Raw genomic sequence first — 17,744 nt, 5'->3', positions numbered from 1 at the left:
TATGTTTCATTTTTTTAATACCATTAAAATTTCACAAGTAAAGTGCAAAAGGTGGTGATGATTCAAAAGGTATTTCTCATAAGACTAAAATGTCTGGTGAAGTGATTTTCTCAATTTCTGTTCACAAATATTGTTTAACGCATCTGGTAGCAGTGGTACCCTCAATGGAAAAAGTTCATGTATCTGTTCTCTCAGAATTTTAAAAGGTGAACGCACACTTCTCTTCACTGTTGAATGAACAAACTTGAAGCTACAAATTGTACAGATTTGTTACAATAAAATTAGTTCAGAACTGAAATGTTGCATCAAAAAAGTTCCAAAGTTAGTTTACAATTGAACTTTGAAGGTTGTATAAAAAAAACTTTTTTTTTATTACAATAACAAAAAACACAACAACACAGTTCAAGCCATCCATCCGTATTAATTTACACAGTCACAGTAAAAGCAAAACCATACGATACATGTTGCTGAGGCTGATAATACCATATGCAAAGAATAATGACACGTGTCACACTTTCATTTTTAATAGAAAGCAAACTTTCACTAATAAGCAATATTCTGCTAGTGCAATCTAAACAAGTTTTAAACTTTGCTCACGAGAGCTAGCAAAGAAAATTGTTGGGAATAGTTTTTAAAAATGATTTTTTTCACTGGAATTTTGGAGAATGGCATGTTTTTAAAAATCAGTCTTGTAAAAAAGAAAGTGGTGAAAATTGTGTGATTTTTTTGTTGCTGTTAGACAGTTCCCATTACTCAGCTGGAGAACATGTTCACCATTTCAGTGATATAAACATTCAGTTCTTACAACAATCCAAAATGTTATCTTGTAACCAAAAAAAATGCATACTATAAGACTGGAAAAAAAAAACTAAAGAAAGGAAAAGATAGTCTCATTGAAGAATCAACTGACAACAGTCTTACGATAACATCCTTTAACACAATATATATAAAAAAAAGATTTACTCTGTATTTATAAAATATTAAGAAAGAGGAGAAAAACAAACTGTTTAGACAACGGAAAACCAGATTCAGACATTCTGAATAGAATAGGATCAGGTGTGACAAAAAAAGTCTTCAGTAGATCACAAAACAAATCAGGTGTGACAAAGAAAGTCTTCAGTAGATCACAAAACAAATCAGGTGTGACAAAGAAAGTCTTCAGTAGATCACAAAACAAATCAGGTGTGACAAAGAAAGTCTTCAGTAGATCACAAAACAAATCAGGTGTGACAAAGAAAGTCTTCAGTAGATCACAAAACAAATCAGAAGGAAAAAAGAGCTCATGGCTGGGTGTCGTTTGCTCAGTTCTTCCTCTTCTTTTCACTTTCCTGAAACAAAACAGAGATGTCCATTCTGTTAACTTTCCACACACACACATAAAATTCATACAAACACAAACATTATTAAAACCAGAAGTACATTAATTAGAAGTGGTGAACGACCATTACTTACTGTCCAAACGCAGCTAATGTTGCGAAACTGCTTCTCAACTACCAACTGTACAACTATTAACTGCTATTCGACCAAGTTTTGGGCTACCTGTGTTTTATCTGAGTCTGCAAATTAGCCTTTTTCATTGATAAAGTAGAACCGTCTTTCAGTTCCTTGGTAAATTTGTTTACAGCACCAGTGTAATGAAAGAATTCTGGGTCTCCAGTTTGCGATCTTTTTGTTTCTCTAGTTGACAATAACAGACATAAGTTTATCCTACATACGTGAGAGAGACACTTGTGAGATAATAATCCTTCAAATCACACGAGTGTATATCATGTAAATGAGGTCATGTCAAGCAAGTCTGGCAGGGACCTGTTTTTTCACTGCTTATGATGCCAAAGTCACCAAGACAAACATCATTATATAAGAAAAAGATTGCGCTCGCTAATTACCCTTGATCAATTTTTAGAACTAACACTTTCAGAGTGACGTTTTTTTACTTTGACGTAATAGATTGCACGAGGCTTTAGAAGAGATCGAGGTTCCAAAACAAGCGTCTTCAATTTAGCTGCCTCGACTGCAGGACATTTTCAGTAAAAGTACAGTATGTAGGATAAACAGAATACTACATGGCTTGCTGTGTCGTACCAGATTTACACTCGTTGCTTTTTCAAATAGTGAACAGCGAACAGCTCGCTTTCGCTCGCAGTTCAATATCTAAAAATACAACTCGTGTAAATCTGGTATGACACAGCAAGCCATGTAGTATTCTCTATTTACTTCTATAAAAATCGAAAATTTAAAAAAACAGTATTTACAGTAAGGCCTAACAAAAAAATAGGTGTGGTTACGGTAACCCGACCTACCCTATTTTTAGGGGCCGACTCTTTAACCTTTTATTACATTTGTAACAAAAAAACCTAAAAAAAACCAGTGCAGAAAACGCAATGAAAGCGCTCGAGTCGCACACTTATTTCCCTGTCAAGTAGGTTTAATTTGTACACATTAGAAAAAAAAAGTGATTGCCTATCTTCCTACCCTAATTTTTTTTTGCTATGTTACCTTAACCACACCTTTTTTTTTGTTTGTCTAAAGATGCATGTCAAGAAAACCACCTTAAATTCAGTCATATCAGACATCCTGCATTGAAACCAGTCAAAATAACATCCTCTCTGATACAATGAAATGTTCAATGTAATTAGTTAAACAAAACAAAAACATCAACAAAACCCTCATCTGCACCAACAACTTTATCAATGAAAAACTACACACTGTTTCACCATCTTCTTCTTCAGCGTTCAACCATCAAAATTGCACTTCAAGGAAACTAAAACCACCTAATAACAAATATTCACCCACTTTTTCACATCTTGTCAAAAGCAAAATGGTGAAAGAAAAATATCACAGACTGGAGCCACACCATTTTCTCCATTACACTACAACAATTTACAAATTCACCAAGGAACTGAAAAACTGTACTGTTTTGTCAAGGCATTTCTGGAAAATCTGCCGCAACCTGGGAATCAGGAACATGAATCTCAACATGTGGGTTAGTGTATTGACCGCTGAGACAGTGAGAATGATAGTGTTCGATAGAAAATCGCACAAATACTCTTCGACTCTTCTTATAGATTTTTTCTCTCACTATTCTCTGCGTCTTTTCTTTGTAGCATGTGTTCAGTCCACCGATGGTGCAATCTGTTTCAGCGAAACATTTTCTTGGCGTCGAGCACACTCGATATGCCGCTTGCATTCATTTCACCCACCGCTCGCACACGGAAAATCCACGCAACACACACTGCAAAAACCTGGTGACTCGCTTTTCTTCGATTTCGTCAAACACGGTCACTTGACGAGATAAGGTTGCCGATACTTCTGCACAACTTGCTGTGTTGTTGGGTTTTTTTTATTGGGAGGGGGGGGGGGCATTTCTTCCCGAGATATGTCCACCTTACACTTCGAATTCCCCACGTCGATCGGATCGATGATCACAACAAAGCTGTTCTGGTGGGCGGTCGATAACTTCAGGGGTTTTCCAGAAATCACTGTCCCGGTGACCACAATTCCCGGTGACCACAATTTCGACTTTGAATTTTCGCGCACGGAAAATGTTCCCGCGACCAGAATTTTCAGTACATTTCTGTAATACCGGAATTTAGCCCCCCAATCTGTAATAATTCCGGACAATCTTGGGGGTTAACAGGTTAGAAGAACTCATGCTGCGAAACTGCTTCAAAGCTACCACTTGTATAACTGCCATTCAACCAAGTTTGGGGCTACCTGTGTTTTATCGGAGTCTGCAAATTAGCATTTTTGAGACAAACAAATTGTTTGAAAATGAGCAACTTGTACAGTATGCCGCTCACCGGACCGAGAACACCTATTTTTGAGGGAGGTTGCGCCTGTCAGTCAAACAGCAGACGCACGCGTGTGCCCGATACAGTTTGTTAAGCACTTACCCCTGCCTTGCGCTTCTGTGATGAGGGGCAAGCCAGGCAAAGGGTTGCGGCGAAAATCCCAAGACACAAATCAAGGCACATAAAATACATTAGAAGGGGGTGAAGGGCGGTTTGAAGGAGATTGGCAGAATAACTATTATTGTAACAGTTTATGCCATAACGATAATGATAGAAAATTCGTCAACGACACTGCAGCTAAAAAGAACGAATGTGTGCATGGTATGCTTTTGCTTTCATTGTTTTTCATCTCTTCAGAGTGACAACCTTGTACATGTGTCTACGTTATATTGCCGAGTGTATACAACAATATTTATTGAGTGAAACTGAATGCAGCTCGCAGAATAAAAGTGTGGTCTTTTTATATTAAACCGATTTAAAATATGAAAAATCCACAATGTTTTTGTTGGGCAGATGTGTATTTTTCAACCGTTCGGTACAAGATTATTATCAATCTTTTTTTTCTTTCGTGGTCAAGCATAAAAAACGTTGTTTGAGCTGTCCAGGCACGGGAAGTCTGTACATCAAACCTCTGCAGCCCTGAAGAGAGAAATTCTCTCCAGAGCCGTCATAGTGGTGAGCGTTTTTAAACCTGAGTAGTTTGCTTCCGCGAAAACGTTTCTTGACCACACGTCAGAATAACACGTTGAGACAGTGAGGCATAATTAATACCGATAACCATGCTTCACAAACGGACAGCTAAGCAACATCTCCAACTGGCGCGTGCTGACACCGAGCAAGGACTGTTGTAAGGATGTGTGATATGTTCCTATTTCCTCCCACTGTCTCCATTAGAAATGCTAAACGGGTTGTTAAGTAGGTCATTAGACAGATCTAGATGTGGAACTTTTTCAGCATGTGTACAGGAACGTGTACGGGTAACTCATCAAATCTAGTTTTTACGTCACGCGTTTGCCAAGATGTACATGTCTTGGTGGGAGCTAAACAATGTACGATTTGGAACATTGGAGAAAAAAGTTACTTACGGGTGACGTAATATCTACACGTACACCTACAGGTCTTTGCTACACGTTCGCTCATCTATCTAGAACACTGTATTACCTTTTTGGAGAGAATGATCATGAGCTTGCGGAAGATGTTGATGAAGTCCAGGAATAGATCCACGGAGTGCCTGCACAAAGAGAAGTCATGCTTGAAACTGAAATACACAAACCATTTCCGATGTTTATAAACATGATCCTTTTTTTTTTTTTTTTTACAAAAGTGTTCCGTCTTTGTAAAACTGTCACATTTTTACAAGTAATACAAAAGTAGGAAGCTGGCTTCAAAAAGAACAGTGATCTGTTATTACCCAAGCTGCAATAATGTTTCATCAATTTTGACTGTTGAGTGAGTCACTATGTGTCTTGACTGGCGGCATAGCAGTCCATCTTAACACTGAAAAATTTGTTTTAAAAGCATGAAAGATTTATCATGGACATTTCTAAGTCAGACAAAATTAGATCTCATTTCTTTTCTTTATCTGGTGTTTAACGTCGTTTTCAACCACGAAGGTTATATCGCGACTGGGAAAGGGGGGAGATGGGAAAGAGCCACTTGTCAATTGTTTCTTGTTCACAAAAGCACTAATCAAAAATTTGCTCCAGGGGCTTGCAACGTAGTACAATATATTACCTTACTGGGAGAATGCAAGTTTCCAGTACAAAGGACTTAACATTTCTTACATACTGCTTGACTAAAATCTTTACAAACATTGACTATATTCTATACAAGAAACAGTTAACAAGGGTAAAAGGAGAAACAGAATCCGTTAGTCGCCTCTTACGACATGCTGGGGAGCATCGGGTAAATTCTTCCCCCTAACCCGCGGGGGGAACAGAATCCGTTAGTCGCCTCTTACGACATGCTGGGGAGCATCGGGTAAATTCTTCCCCCTAACCCGCGGGGGGAACAGAATCCGTTAGTCGCCTCTTATGACATGCTGGGGAGCATCGGGTAAATTCTTCCCCCTAACCCGCGGGGGGAACAGAATCCGTTAGTCGCCTCTTACGACATGCTGGGGAGCATCGGGTAAATTCTTCCCCCTAACCCGCGGGGGGAACAGAATCCGTTAGTCGCCTCTTACGACATGCTGGGGAGCATCGGGTACATTCTTCAACAAGAAGAGCAAACGCTCGATCGAGTCACTTTCGCAGTTCTGAATATTATATGAGGCATCAGATGGACAGGAAGAAATTGCTATTCACAACACAATGAGTCACGTTCACATAAAATTTGAGCCCGGTCACTTTTATAGTTTCCGAGAAAAGCCCAACGTTAAGTTGTGTGTTGCCGAACAGAAAAGGCTAGTTATCTCCCTTGTTTTTCTGATAACGTTCGTAAAAGGCTACAGATGTAAATACTTTGATGTAAAGAATAATCCTACAAAGTTTCAATCACATCCGATGAACTTTGTCAAAGATATAAAATGTCTAATTTTTCCTTTGACGCTGACCTGTGACCTTGAAAAAGGTCAAAGGTCAACGAAACCATCGTTAAAGTGTAGAGGTCATTGGAGGTCACGACTAAACAAAATATGAGCCCGATCGCTTTGATAGTTTCCGAGAAAAGTCCAACGTTAAAGGCCGGACGGCCGGCCGGCCAGACGGCCGGCCGGACAGACTAACACTGACCGATTACATAGAGTCACTTTTTCTCAAGTGACTCAAAAAGGAGATCCTAAAATGAGAGATCCCCTGCAGCTACTGACTATCAGGCTAACTTGCTCTACCCAACAAAAGCATGAATAAAATAATGAATGAATAAACTGATGACGTACCAGATGTAGTCATCATCACCACGACGTCTCTTCTCCACGATGAGCTGGGTGTCGTACAGCACGAAGGCACAGAAGATGAAGAGGCCCAGGTACAGGTTCACCTGAAATGAGAATTACAATTAGTTGAAGAACTTCTTCTTCTTCTTCTTCTGCGTTCGTGGGCTGAAACTCCCACGTACACTCGTGTTTTTTGCACGAGTGGAATTTTACGTGTATGACCGTTTTCACCCCGCCATTAAGGCAGCCATACGCCGCTTTCGGAGGAAGAAGTTGAAGAACAAAACATAATGAAGACCCCATTTCTCCAGTAACTATGGTAAACAGTCACCTGCTAGGGAAATCCCAAAACAAGTAGACTGCCAACATTCCACAAATTATAAAAGTTTCAAAGTTATGAATAATGTTTTTTGTATTATTTATATGGAGCCAAAACATTTCTGCAGAAAATCCATTTTTTGTTTTTAGGTTTTGCTTGCTTTTTGGATGGTGTGTCAAAAGAAATGATACATTTTAACGGACAATAAAGTGTTGTTATTCCTATTATTGCAGGAGCAACTTACGTCGAAGAGCATGGCAGATCCCAGGAAGAGGTTGCCGAAGGACAGGATCAGCAGCCAGGACAGGGCCGACATCAGGAAACCTGTCACAGTGCACACACATAAGGATAAGATTTTATATCGTCATGTGAGGATATCCTCATGGAAATTCGGATTATTTCTCTCTTGGGAAAGGGAGCTGCCATACAGAACGGCGCCACCCATTTTTTTCTCCTTTTTCCTGCATGCATGTATTCATGTTTCCAAGCACTGAGACTTTCGCTGTCAACTTGAGTTCTCTATTGTGCGCATGCATGCACATAGTGGTGTTCGGACACCGAGGAGAGTCTGCACAAGGTTGACTCGGGAAAACAAGCGCCTTGTGTGGTGAGATACGTGCGCTATATAAATCCTCGTAAATAAATAAATAAATAAATCCCTCACCGAACATGGGGATCGAACCCACACCGATACAACAACTGGTTTTGAAGCCAGTGCCGCTACTGAGCTATTTCCCTGCCCATGCTTCATTTATTTCTTCTACCATCAAGCTTGCTGCGTTTGAAAGGTAAATGCAGTGGAACCCCCTGATTGAAGACTGGGGCGGGGATATAGCTCAGTTGGTAGCGCGCTGGATTTGTATTCAGTTGGCCGCTGTCAGCGCGAGTTCGATCCCAGGTTCGGCGGAAATTTATTTCACAGAGTCAACTTTGTGTGCAGACTCTCTTCGGTGTCCGAACCACCCCCCGTGTATACTACATTGGGTGTGCACGTTAAAGATCCCACGATTGACAAAAGGGTCTTTCCTGGCAAAATTGCTTAGGCACAATTAATAATTGTCTACCATACCCGTGTGACTTGGAATAAGGCCGTGAAAGGTAAATATGCGCCGACATGGCTGCAATCTACTGGCCGTATAAAATTTCATCTCACACGGCATCACTGCACAGCGCCTAGAACTGTACCCACGGAATATGCGCGAGGGGGGCCCGGTAGCTCAGTTGGTAGAGCACTGGACTTGTGATCGAAAGGTCGCAGGTTCGAATTCGGGCCGGGACGGACACGGGTCAACTTTATGTGCAGACACAGAGACGGAAGCCATGTCCCACCCCCGTGTCATCACAATGGCACGTAAAAGACATTGGTCATTCTGCCATAAGTGCAGGTGGCTGAAAACACCTAAACACGCAGACACTTGGGTAGCGCGACTCCGTTGCTGCTAGCTTTCCACTGGGAGGAAGCGACCCGAATTTCCCAGCGATGGGACAATAAAGTAATGAAAATGAAAATGAAAATATAAGCCTCATTGATTGATTGATTGATTGATTGATTGATTGAAGACTCCCTCCCTTTCAAGACCCTGTTTTAATCACTTTTTCTGTTGATAGCGTCTGTAAATTGACCCCATTTTAAGACTCCCTCCCTTTCAAGACCCTGTTTTAATCACTTTTTCTGTTGATAGCGTCTGTAAAATTTACCCCATTTTAAGACTCCCTCCCTTTAAAGACCCTGTTTTAATCACTTTTTCTGTTGATAGCGTCTGTAAAATTTACCCCATTTTAAGACTCCCTCCCTTACCCTGTTTTAATCACTTTTTCTGTTGATAGCGTCTGTAAATTTACCCCATTTTAAGACTCCCTCCTTTTTAAGGCCTCATTTTACTTAGGTTTTAAAAGGGAGGATGATGTTATCATACTCTAGAGAGCTTGCATATTCTTTTCTTGTTCTTGACTAGTCTTATCCCACAGCAGTCATGACAGTTCAAGAAAAAGGCCCATTACTAACATCTGCTAGCTTCACAACCTCCACTATTGAATGGCAACTCCTCTTGAAGGTGATTTTGCTGTATCTACGATATCTTGCATTTTGGGCGTTTAGAGTTTTCAACCTGTTCTCACAATGATAAATTGCAAAAGTGTAACGAGGGTTGTTAGCGTGCTAGTCAAAGAGTATGTGTGTGTGTGTGTGCGCACATGTGTATCGTAACTGTCCGTTTGACTGGGAAAAGAAACACATTCAACTTATTGTTTATCTACAGCGGTTAGACAAACTGTCGTAACACTTCATTAATTGTAATAATAATAACACATATGTAATAAAAAATAATTGTCAGCAGCATAGAGTTTGCCCTTACCGCCCATGTAGAGGAAGGTGCGGTTGTTGTTGAGGAGAGCGGCCACGGTGAAGCTGATGAAGATGACCGAGGTGCCCAGCAGAGCTGTAGGAATGATGCTGCACGCAGAAAGCACCCACAATGTAACACACACACTTCAAACATTAACAGCAGCAAGAACGTACAAAACATGCGAATCCTGTATCCACGCACTTACAAACAATAGATGATGAGTTTGGAAATTATTTTGTCAGGATGTTTCAATCGGTAGCCGGTCTTTGAAAGTGTTAAAAGTGCATGCACATTCTGCGATAGCGCTAAAATAGCAAGAAAATCACAACAACAAACTCTCTGCTGTGTTGTTTTTGTGAATCGGTGCCTCACTTCGTGTGGGCAAGCACGTGAAATTTGGCAGTATTGCTAAAAATAGCACAGATCCCAACGTTCCCAGCATTCACATAAAGCTGGTGTTTATCAAACTAAAAAATAACACCTGTTTTAAAAAAAACCATCAAAATGTTGTCACTTAATTTCTTACCTGGGTTCAATGGAGATGGCAAGGTCCAGCAGAGGACCAAGAGACACACCTGCAAGAAACAAGACGTCTTGCAAGGAACTGTCCAAGGTGGAAAATCTTAAATCTACCGAGTAAACACAGAAACAGCCCGCACAAATACATTTCAGAGCATACTCAACTTTTTGTTCTTGTAATTGTTATCCTCAATAATGACATCGTGGGTTGGCCTTTGTTTACTTGTTTCCTTTTCAAAGTGACATGACCAATCTTTCAACATATTTTCTTCTTTTTGATTTCATAGTCCTCATTTAAACTCACGATATTTTCTTGGTGACAGAGGTTTTGCTTTATGCCTGCCGGTTTTGTTCTTTGTTAGTATGCAGTTCTGGTAAACAAAACATTTATTTTAAAAAAAATAATCCCCAAAAGTCAAAAGATCTTAAATCTGGGTTAGGGTTACAAATACAAGGGGGATTCCACTGTATCAACACAGCCAGCCAATACACCTGTCTGACGTACCTGAGCAGAATGTGAATCCAGTGAAGATCGCCAGACGCTTGTTGAGGTTCTCCTTGGAGTGACGTGTGGTGGCCAGCCATAGCATCAGACCAAGACATGCAATGGTGGTCAGAAAACCAGCCTGAAAGTACAATGTACATGTACAAAACATTTGTGTCAAACTGATCTTTTATGCGACAACCCTTTTACTTCTATGTCAGTGTTCTTACTTAGAGCCATAAGCAGGCATGAGATCATCAAATTGGGAGAAAAACATGCCTGAAAGCATGCCACAGGATCTAGGAAGATGTTTGAAAAAACAATGCAAAATCTTGCAATATGGGAATCTTAAGATTGATCTCTAAAGCCATGAAAACAATGAACAATTGGCAGAAATAAAGCTTATGTCTCATAGTTGATCTAATGACTGCATTCATCAGAGCCGACTGGGTTAAAGCTCGATCTTAGCCCATAACCAAGAATTTCGCCTTCCTCACCACTCCTTCCCGACCTCAGAGGATGACATCCTCGACAAATAAAGCTGTCCCCCGTAGGTCTTATACGAAATTGGCAAGAAATCTACCCACATTGCAGCATATGTTGGGTAGCAGCAGGGGATGTGGTCTTCTGTCATTGTTCCGGTGCCACAAGGGCACTCATCTGACTGTCCAATTCCAAATTTCATAGAACATCGTACAGAATAATTCTGTACGATACTTTTAATAACAAGAAGAGCAAACGCTCGATCGAGTCACTTTCGCAGTTCTGAATATTATATGAGGCATCAGATGGACAGGAAGAAATTGCTATTCACAACACAATGAGTCACGTTCACATAAAATTTGAGCCCGGTCACTTTTATAGTTTCCGAGAAAAGCCCAACGTTAAGTTGTGTGTTGCCGAACAGAAAAGGCTAGTTATCTCCCTTGTTTTTCTGATAACGTTCGTAAAAGGCTACAGATGTAAATACTTTGATGTAAAGAATAATCCTACAAAGTTTCAATCACATCCGATGAACTTTGTCAAAGATATAAAATGTCTAATTTTTCCTTTGACGCTGACCTGTGACCTTGAAAAAGGTCAAAGGTCAACGAAACCATCGTTAAAGTGTAGAGGTCATTGGAGGTCACGACTAAACAAAATATGAGCCCGATCGCTTTGATAGTTTCCGAGAAAAGTCCAACGTTAAGGTGGTGTCTACGGACGGCCGGCCGGACGGCCGGCCGGACTAACACTGACCGATTACATAGTCACTTTTTCTCAAGTGACTCAATAAAATAGAAAGGGATTCACAGCCGTTATCTGTTTCCCTCACCTGCACGACGTTTGTGAAAAGATGCACATAGCCACCAGCAGCCGCTGACAGCATCCCCACGCCAAGGCAGGCGTACACATTCTTCAGATGAAGCTGCACTGGTCGCTCCCTGAAATCATGCAGTAAAACTGAATAACTCTGAGAAACACGACCAGCATCATCATGTGCCCTCTTCTTCTTGGCGTTTGCTGGTGCTACATCAGTACATGTAATCATGTGCCGTCAAATCCATGCACAAACGTTGACAAAGACACACTAAGAAATTGGTAATGCTATGATATGTGAAATTGGGCGCAGGTGACCCCTCCAGGCATTATAAATAAATTGCTCATGCGCTGAAAATTCAGACACACATTCTCTTCATGTGGATATTACCCTTGACACAAGGGCTGGCCCAATGTATAGTGTTTATGTTGCTATTCTGCATGATACTTGTTGAGGATTTTTGCCTCTAATATATATTATGTAGATGACTGACACATGGCAATGCAATGTTGCTCAGTTGGATGCTAGAAGGTAGAATCACTTCAATTAGCCACTGAGCCAGTTCAACTTCAAGTGTTCCTTTTCAACTTATTTTCTTCACTGCCACCTGCAGACCCAATGAATAATTCCATGGTCGACCAGTTCCAAAAAAAACCAACTTAACCCAGTGCTACACATCACTTTTTCTGCCAAAGGTATGATTCCAGAGGTCTCGGTAGTAATGGTATTTGGTACACTTGTGACTTTGCAAACAAACCACAATCCACAAACATCATTACATCCCTTTCAGTTTCACACAAATGAAGCCATCATAAATTTTGGAACAGGGGCTCTGATTTTATCAGCTTATATCTTCTTCTTCTTCTTGTTCACTCATGTTTTTAGCACGAGTGGATTTTTACGTGTATGGCCGTTTTTACCCTGCCATTCAGGCAGCATACGCCGATTTCGGGGGAGGCATGCTGGGTATTTTCGTGTTTCTATAACCCACCGAACTCTGACATGGATTACAGAATCTTTTCCGTGCACACTTGCGTCTTGTGCTTGCGTGTACACATGAAGGGGGGGTAAGTCACTAGCAGGTCTGCACATGTTGACCTGGGAGATCGGAAAAATCTCCACTCTTAACCCACCAGGCGGCAGCGACCGGGATTCGAACTCATGACCTCCCGATTAGGAGGCCGATGTCTTACCACCACGCCACTGCGCCTATCATCAGCTTATATCGACACCTTTCCTCCGAAAGCGGCGTATGGCTGCCTAAATGGCGGGGTAATAACGGTCATTAAAGCCGTGTGAGTTTCAGCCCATGAACGAACAAACAAACATATTGACACCTGTTGTGTCAGGACAGATTTTTCCTGCCACAGATGATTGTGCAATATGTCACCCAAACCTCCCACTAATGGCGTAATGCTAAAAACAAACTAGACTATATAACTATATTACGTTTTACCATGTAACAAAACCAGCAATTTCAATGCATTTTGACAAGAAAAAAGCTCACTTGACTGATCTTTATGTAAAACATGTGGACACCATCATTGTTACTGGTGAAAACCAGATCTACTAATCTGTAGCTTCCGGGAAATACTGTATGTCAAAACACTAAGCATTACAATAACATACATCTACTCTTTTGTTCAACAACGTTCAGGGATGTTCCAGACAACAACCCATAAAACTATTAATTTCCAATTTCTGGGTTGAAAACATTGCAGGGACTCTCGTATGGTGTGATTTTTTTCTCCATATGATGTGGAGCAAGTCACAGATCTGTCTACTGCGTAACTACCTTGCCCTTGGCCTTATTTCTGTCCAGTTTTATCAGTAAATTCTAAGCAGATATATTTGTTTCCAACCACCATACGAATGAATACTGGTTTGACAGTTAAACATACAAAGAATATGAAGTGATTTAATGTCGTAAAACGCGTTAATACTTACAAATTGTCAAATTTGAAGAGAGACGACGGGAGGAATTCGTTTCTTGTCGCCATCTTGAATCGGATCTTGACGTTGTTGCGACCCATCTCGTCATCGGCGCTTTTCCGGAAATGACCTGCGCTTTGTTGGAATTCCTACAATGGCGGCTCCAACTTTGCGCTACGCGATTCTAGATAAATGTACCGCGCGCATAGTGAGAATTCTGCTCTTTCTTAGAATGCGATGTAAAATGATACAAGTCATGATGGCCTATGATGATTCTTGTGTTTTAAAGTGATCAATGCTTAGTCTTGAAAAAGCAGATGCATTGTATAACGCACCAAACCAACCCGGAATTACAAAAAAAAACCAAACACTTTTGATAACTTCGGCGGGCTGTAACAACACAGTTTAACGACCCATCCCACTCGACCAAAACGCACCAATTTTACGTAGTTTGTAACGTTTCAGATCTTACATTTTACAACAACAAAAACACAACAAGAGTGTTTCGATATTACCGCTTTCACTGGTAACTATCGATTGTAATAACCTTTTTACTCAGTCTTAACCATGCAATTACATATTAAACTCACACAGTCTCTCTGGACTGCAGAGACAGCATTACGTCCCTTTACTGAGTAGGCTCTTGTCACTGCATGGTAATCCGCTAGGCTCTTGAAACGTGACCGTTCTGATGTGCAAGTCTGTGCGCGATATTGATGTGATTGATTGTTGATTTCAGCCTGTTGTAACAAACTAACACTCTACTCTGAGAAAATAATCATTGTGTTCAAAATAGATCGAGACAGCAGCAACTAGCTAGCTGCATGGCCCGGCTGAGTGTCACTGAGAGAATTGTTACACAGTGTACCCTCCCCCCCCCCCCCCACCCCAATTCAAGACTTCCCCTGTATAAGACCTTGCTTTTTCATATACCTTATTCATGACCTGTGAAAAGGGTATACTTTTTTGTGCCAGTGGAAGGGTTGCCATTTCTAGAACGAGGTAGCTCGTTTCCGGAAATGCGGCGCTTTGTTGGAAATCAAATCTTCTTCTTCTTGTTGCCGCTACACGTGGAGACCAGTCCAATTTAGAAATGTAGTGGTCATCTGCAGGGACGCCGCCGTGCCGTACAGCTTATCCTGGATGGGGGTCGGCTCCGGCCACATCTTCCTTGACAACTGGAAGTTCCCGCAGTCTTGTAGGATGTGGTGGGTGTCCTGCTCTGCTTCTCCACAGGGACACATCGGGGATGGCACAACTTTCAGCTTTGAGTGGAGGTGTTTGTTCAGCCTGTTGTGCCCTGTTCGCAGCCTAAAGATGGTAACCTGCTCTGGTCTTGTGAGCAGGTGAAGGCTGTCTTTTTGAGCCGGGGTTCGGAACAGGGCTTTAGTGATGGTATTTAGCTCGGCAAGGCTCACGGCGTTGTCTTCTTGTTCTTTTTTTGCACCGGATTTTGCCAGGTCATCGGCTTTCTCATTTCCCTCTATGCCGCAGTGTGAGGGGATCCACTGAAGCACTGAGGTTTCGGGAAATCCAGATTATTCCAACTCTGCCCCGGATTCTTACTTTGCGCCCAACAACGTCAATGAAGAATGAGTTACCGCCCTTTGATTAGATAGCCTACTCTTGCTTTTACGCCGCTGGTCATGTGTTTTCTCGGCGAATCCAGAACAGCCACGATACGTGTTTCCAGCAATAACGTAATGTAAATTAAAAATAGAAAATCAGTAGTTAGTAGACGAACTATTATAGTATTAATATGATTATAAAAACTAAAACAAAACACCACCCCACCCCACCCCACCCCCACTGGACCCCCCCCCCCTCCCCCCCCCCCCCCCCCCCAATAAAAAGGTGCTTGTAGTCGGTCACAACTGATTTTCAGTCTGTGCACTTCGAGTCAACTGGAAATCAGTTACAGGCTGAACTAACTGACGTAGAATTGTAGAAAGACTAATCCTATAACTACTGGTTGGTCCGGTGTCAGAATAACAGTGACAGTGGGTGAGACATGAAGCCTGTGCTGCGACTTCTGTCTTGTGTGTGGCGCTCGTTAAATGTCAAAGCAGCACCGCCCTGATATGGCCCGTCGTGGTCGGCTGGGCGTTAAGCAAACAAACAAACAAATCCTATAACTGGACACACCGGCGGAGGTCAATGCAAGCCGCTAAATGAACTTAGAAACAAGAAAATTGGTTGATTAAAATCAACATGGCCGAAGCAATGTTTTCATAAAAGAAGCGGTATTGTACGGGCACATGTTGAATTTGGGTTACATGTGTTGCAGAGTATTTGAAAATCCGTAGGCATAAAAACATGCAAAGAAGAGTGATAGGTCCCTGTTGTGAATAATAGTCAAGTGGATAAATTGATTACTTATGTTTCACACTAGTTTTGCTGTTACAGCAGTCCCTCTCATGAACGGACACCCTTGGGCTAGTGCAAACCTGTCCGTACATTGCAGGTGGCCGGTCACGGGAGAGTCCCCCCCACCCCCCCCCCCCCCCCCCATCACACACACTCAGTCACGGGCACACTGACGGACTGAGTGAGTCTTTGCTACTGGTGAACGAGCTCTACTTGTCCTAAAACAATAATGTCAAATTACCGTACAACTGACTTATAACTGAAAGAAAAAAAACGGTCCTGTAAAAATGACGTTAAATCAACGGTGTCAGAAAAAGAGAGATAAGAGAAATCCTCAAATTCCTGAGGATACAGGCACCCCATGAAAGCAGCCACGAACATACTCACAGAGGCACATGCTTGTGCAGATACTTTGCAAAAATATGAATTGAAAACCTGCATATGTGGTAATTTCTTTTTTTTGTGTGGCTTTATTAAATACTTCAGGCAGTGACTTTTCCCTGTCCAGTTTTCTCTTTTGTCCCCCTCGCTTACCCACCCAGGGCCGGACCCAGGGGGGGGGGGGGTTCCAGGGGTTCCGGAACCCCACCCCTGGAAAAAGCATGTACCTTGCTTTGAGTGTTTTTTGTGTGTTTTTTTTTAATAAATTTTGTGTGTATCGCTAACAAATTTTATTCAATGTGAAATCCGATGAGAAAAAGGTACCCCCCCCCCCCCCCACCTTCGCTGATTTCCCCCCCAAAAAAGGAGGAAACCCCCCCCCCCCCTTACAACTCATTTGGTCCGGCCCTGCCACCCCCACCACCTTACCCTCCACTCCCTTTACTAGACCCAGCCCCGACAGCACAAATTTGTAATCTGCAAGGCAGAGTACACATTTTTTTTAAAGGAAGACTACTCCTCTTCAATTATATCCAGAGATCTTCCAGCTGTCTCCACCATAAGCCAAGTGGTCGAGTCTTATACCCCCTTTCCACACAACCGTTCTAGGTCCCGTTCCCGTACCGACCAAGGAACGGTGCGGGCACGGGAGGGATTGGGACAGAACCGCAATGAACGTAACTGATAGTTAACGGAACTGCTTTGAACGGTATGGTCGGTAGGGACGGCTGAGCGGTTTGGGCTGCATGTTCACATTCAGTTTAGCCGTTCCCCTCCCGATCAGAATGAACGGTAATGGAACCTCAACCCATCGGTAACGGAACGCTTGGATCGTTAAAGGAACTTAAAACAACGGTAACGCAACGGTAGCGCTTTCACTGACACACTAAGTTGTCATACCCGCATTCCACACATCCGTTCTAGGTCCCGTTCCCTTACGGCCGACCAAGGCGAATGGCTGCCACTATGGTCAGACTGCGCTGCTGAAAGATGCCAAAACTTGAAACGGCCGTTTGCGCAGCGTTCCATTGTTGTGACAGCAGTCCTTGGTTGGTACGGGAACGGGACAAAGAACGGTTGTGTGGAATGGGAGTATAACTTTTGACACCGACAAACTGAAGAATGAACAGATCTATGAGGTAACCCGGCGTCTCAATGCGGGTCCAGGCTCAGGAAACAAAGAATATATATGGCCTGGGGCGATTGTAGCTTCCCTTCTTCGTGTCCGATAGACAAGGACAATAAATAGTAGAGCATAGTGCAATTTCATGTTGGCATCTTCTCCACTGAAAGCTATAACCCAAAGACTGAAGACCAAAGTGCTTTACCCCACTTCTGACCCGAATCACCCCCCCCTTCCTGCTACTGCGGCTTTGACCCGTGTGCCAGGAGTCGGATGAGAGAGAGAGAGAGAGAGACTGAGAGAGAGAG

At 42.2% G+C, this 17,744-nt stretch overlaps 1 protein-coding gene across 1 annotated transcript; it reads right to left on the bottom strand.

The window, feature by feature from the left end:
- Positions 1-13,732, bottom strand: LOC138960019 (probable Bax inhibitor 1). The gene is made up of 9 exons (XM_070331736.1): positions 13,581-13,732; positions 11,649-11,757; positions 10,355-10,475; positions 9,857-9,905; positions 9,340-9,437; positions 7,230-7,309; positions 6,670-6,770; positions 4,953-5,022; positions 1-1,328 (listed from the first exon to the last, which is right to left on the bottom strand). Exons 1-9 carry the CDS (start codon positions 13,664-13,666, stop codon positions 1,302-1,304), a joined length of 741 nt encoding a protein of 246 aa, XP_070187837.1. The 5' UTR covers positions 13,667-13,732; the 3' UTR covers positions 1-1,301.
- Positions 13,733-17,744: the final 4,012 nt, after the last annotated feature.

Source organism: Littorina saxatilis, linkage group LG2 (genome assembly GCF_037325665.1).
Source record: "Littorina saxatilis isolate snail1 linkage group LG2, US_GU_Lsax_2.0, whole genome shotgun sequence".
NCBI lineage: Eukaryota > Metazoa > Mollusca > Gastropoda > Littorinimorpha > Littorinidae > Littorina > Littorina saxatilis.
This window is presented reverse-complemented; position numbering and strand designations above follow the sequence as displayed.

Coding starts and splice junctions, on each gene's coding strand:
- LOC138960019 (XM_070331736.1), bottom strand. CDS start 13,666: ATGGGTCGCAACAACGTCAAGATCCGATTCAAGATGGCGACAAGAAAC. Junction 7,310..9,339: donor CACCTTCCTCTACATGGGCG/GTAAGGGCAAAC, acceptor GCACTGTGACAG/GTTTCCTGATGTCGGCCCTG. Junction 6,771..7,229: donor GATCTGCCATGCTCTTCGAC/GTAAGTTGCTCC, acceptor TTCTCATTTCAG/GTGAACCTGTACCTGGGCCT.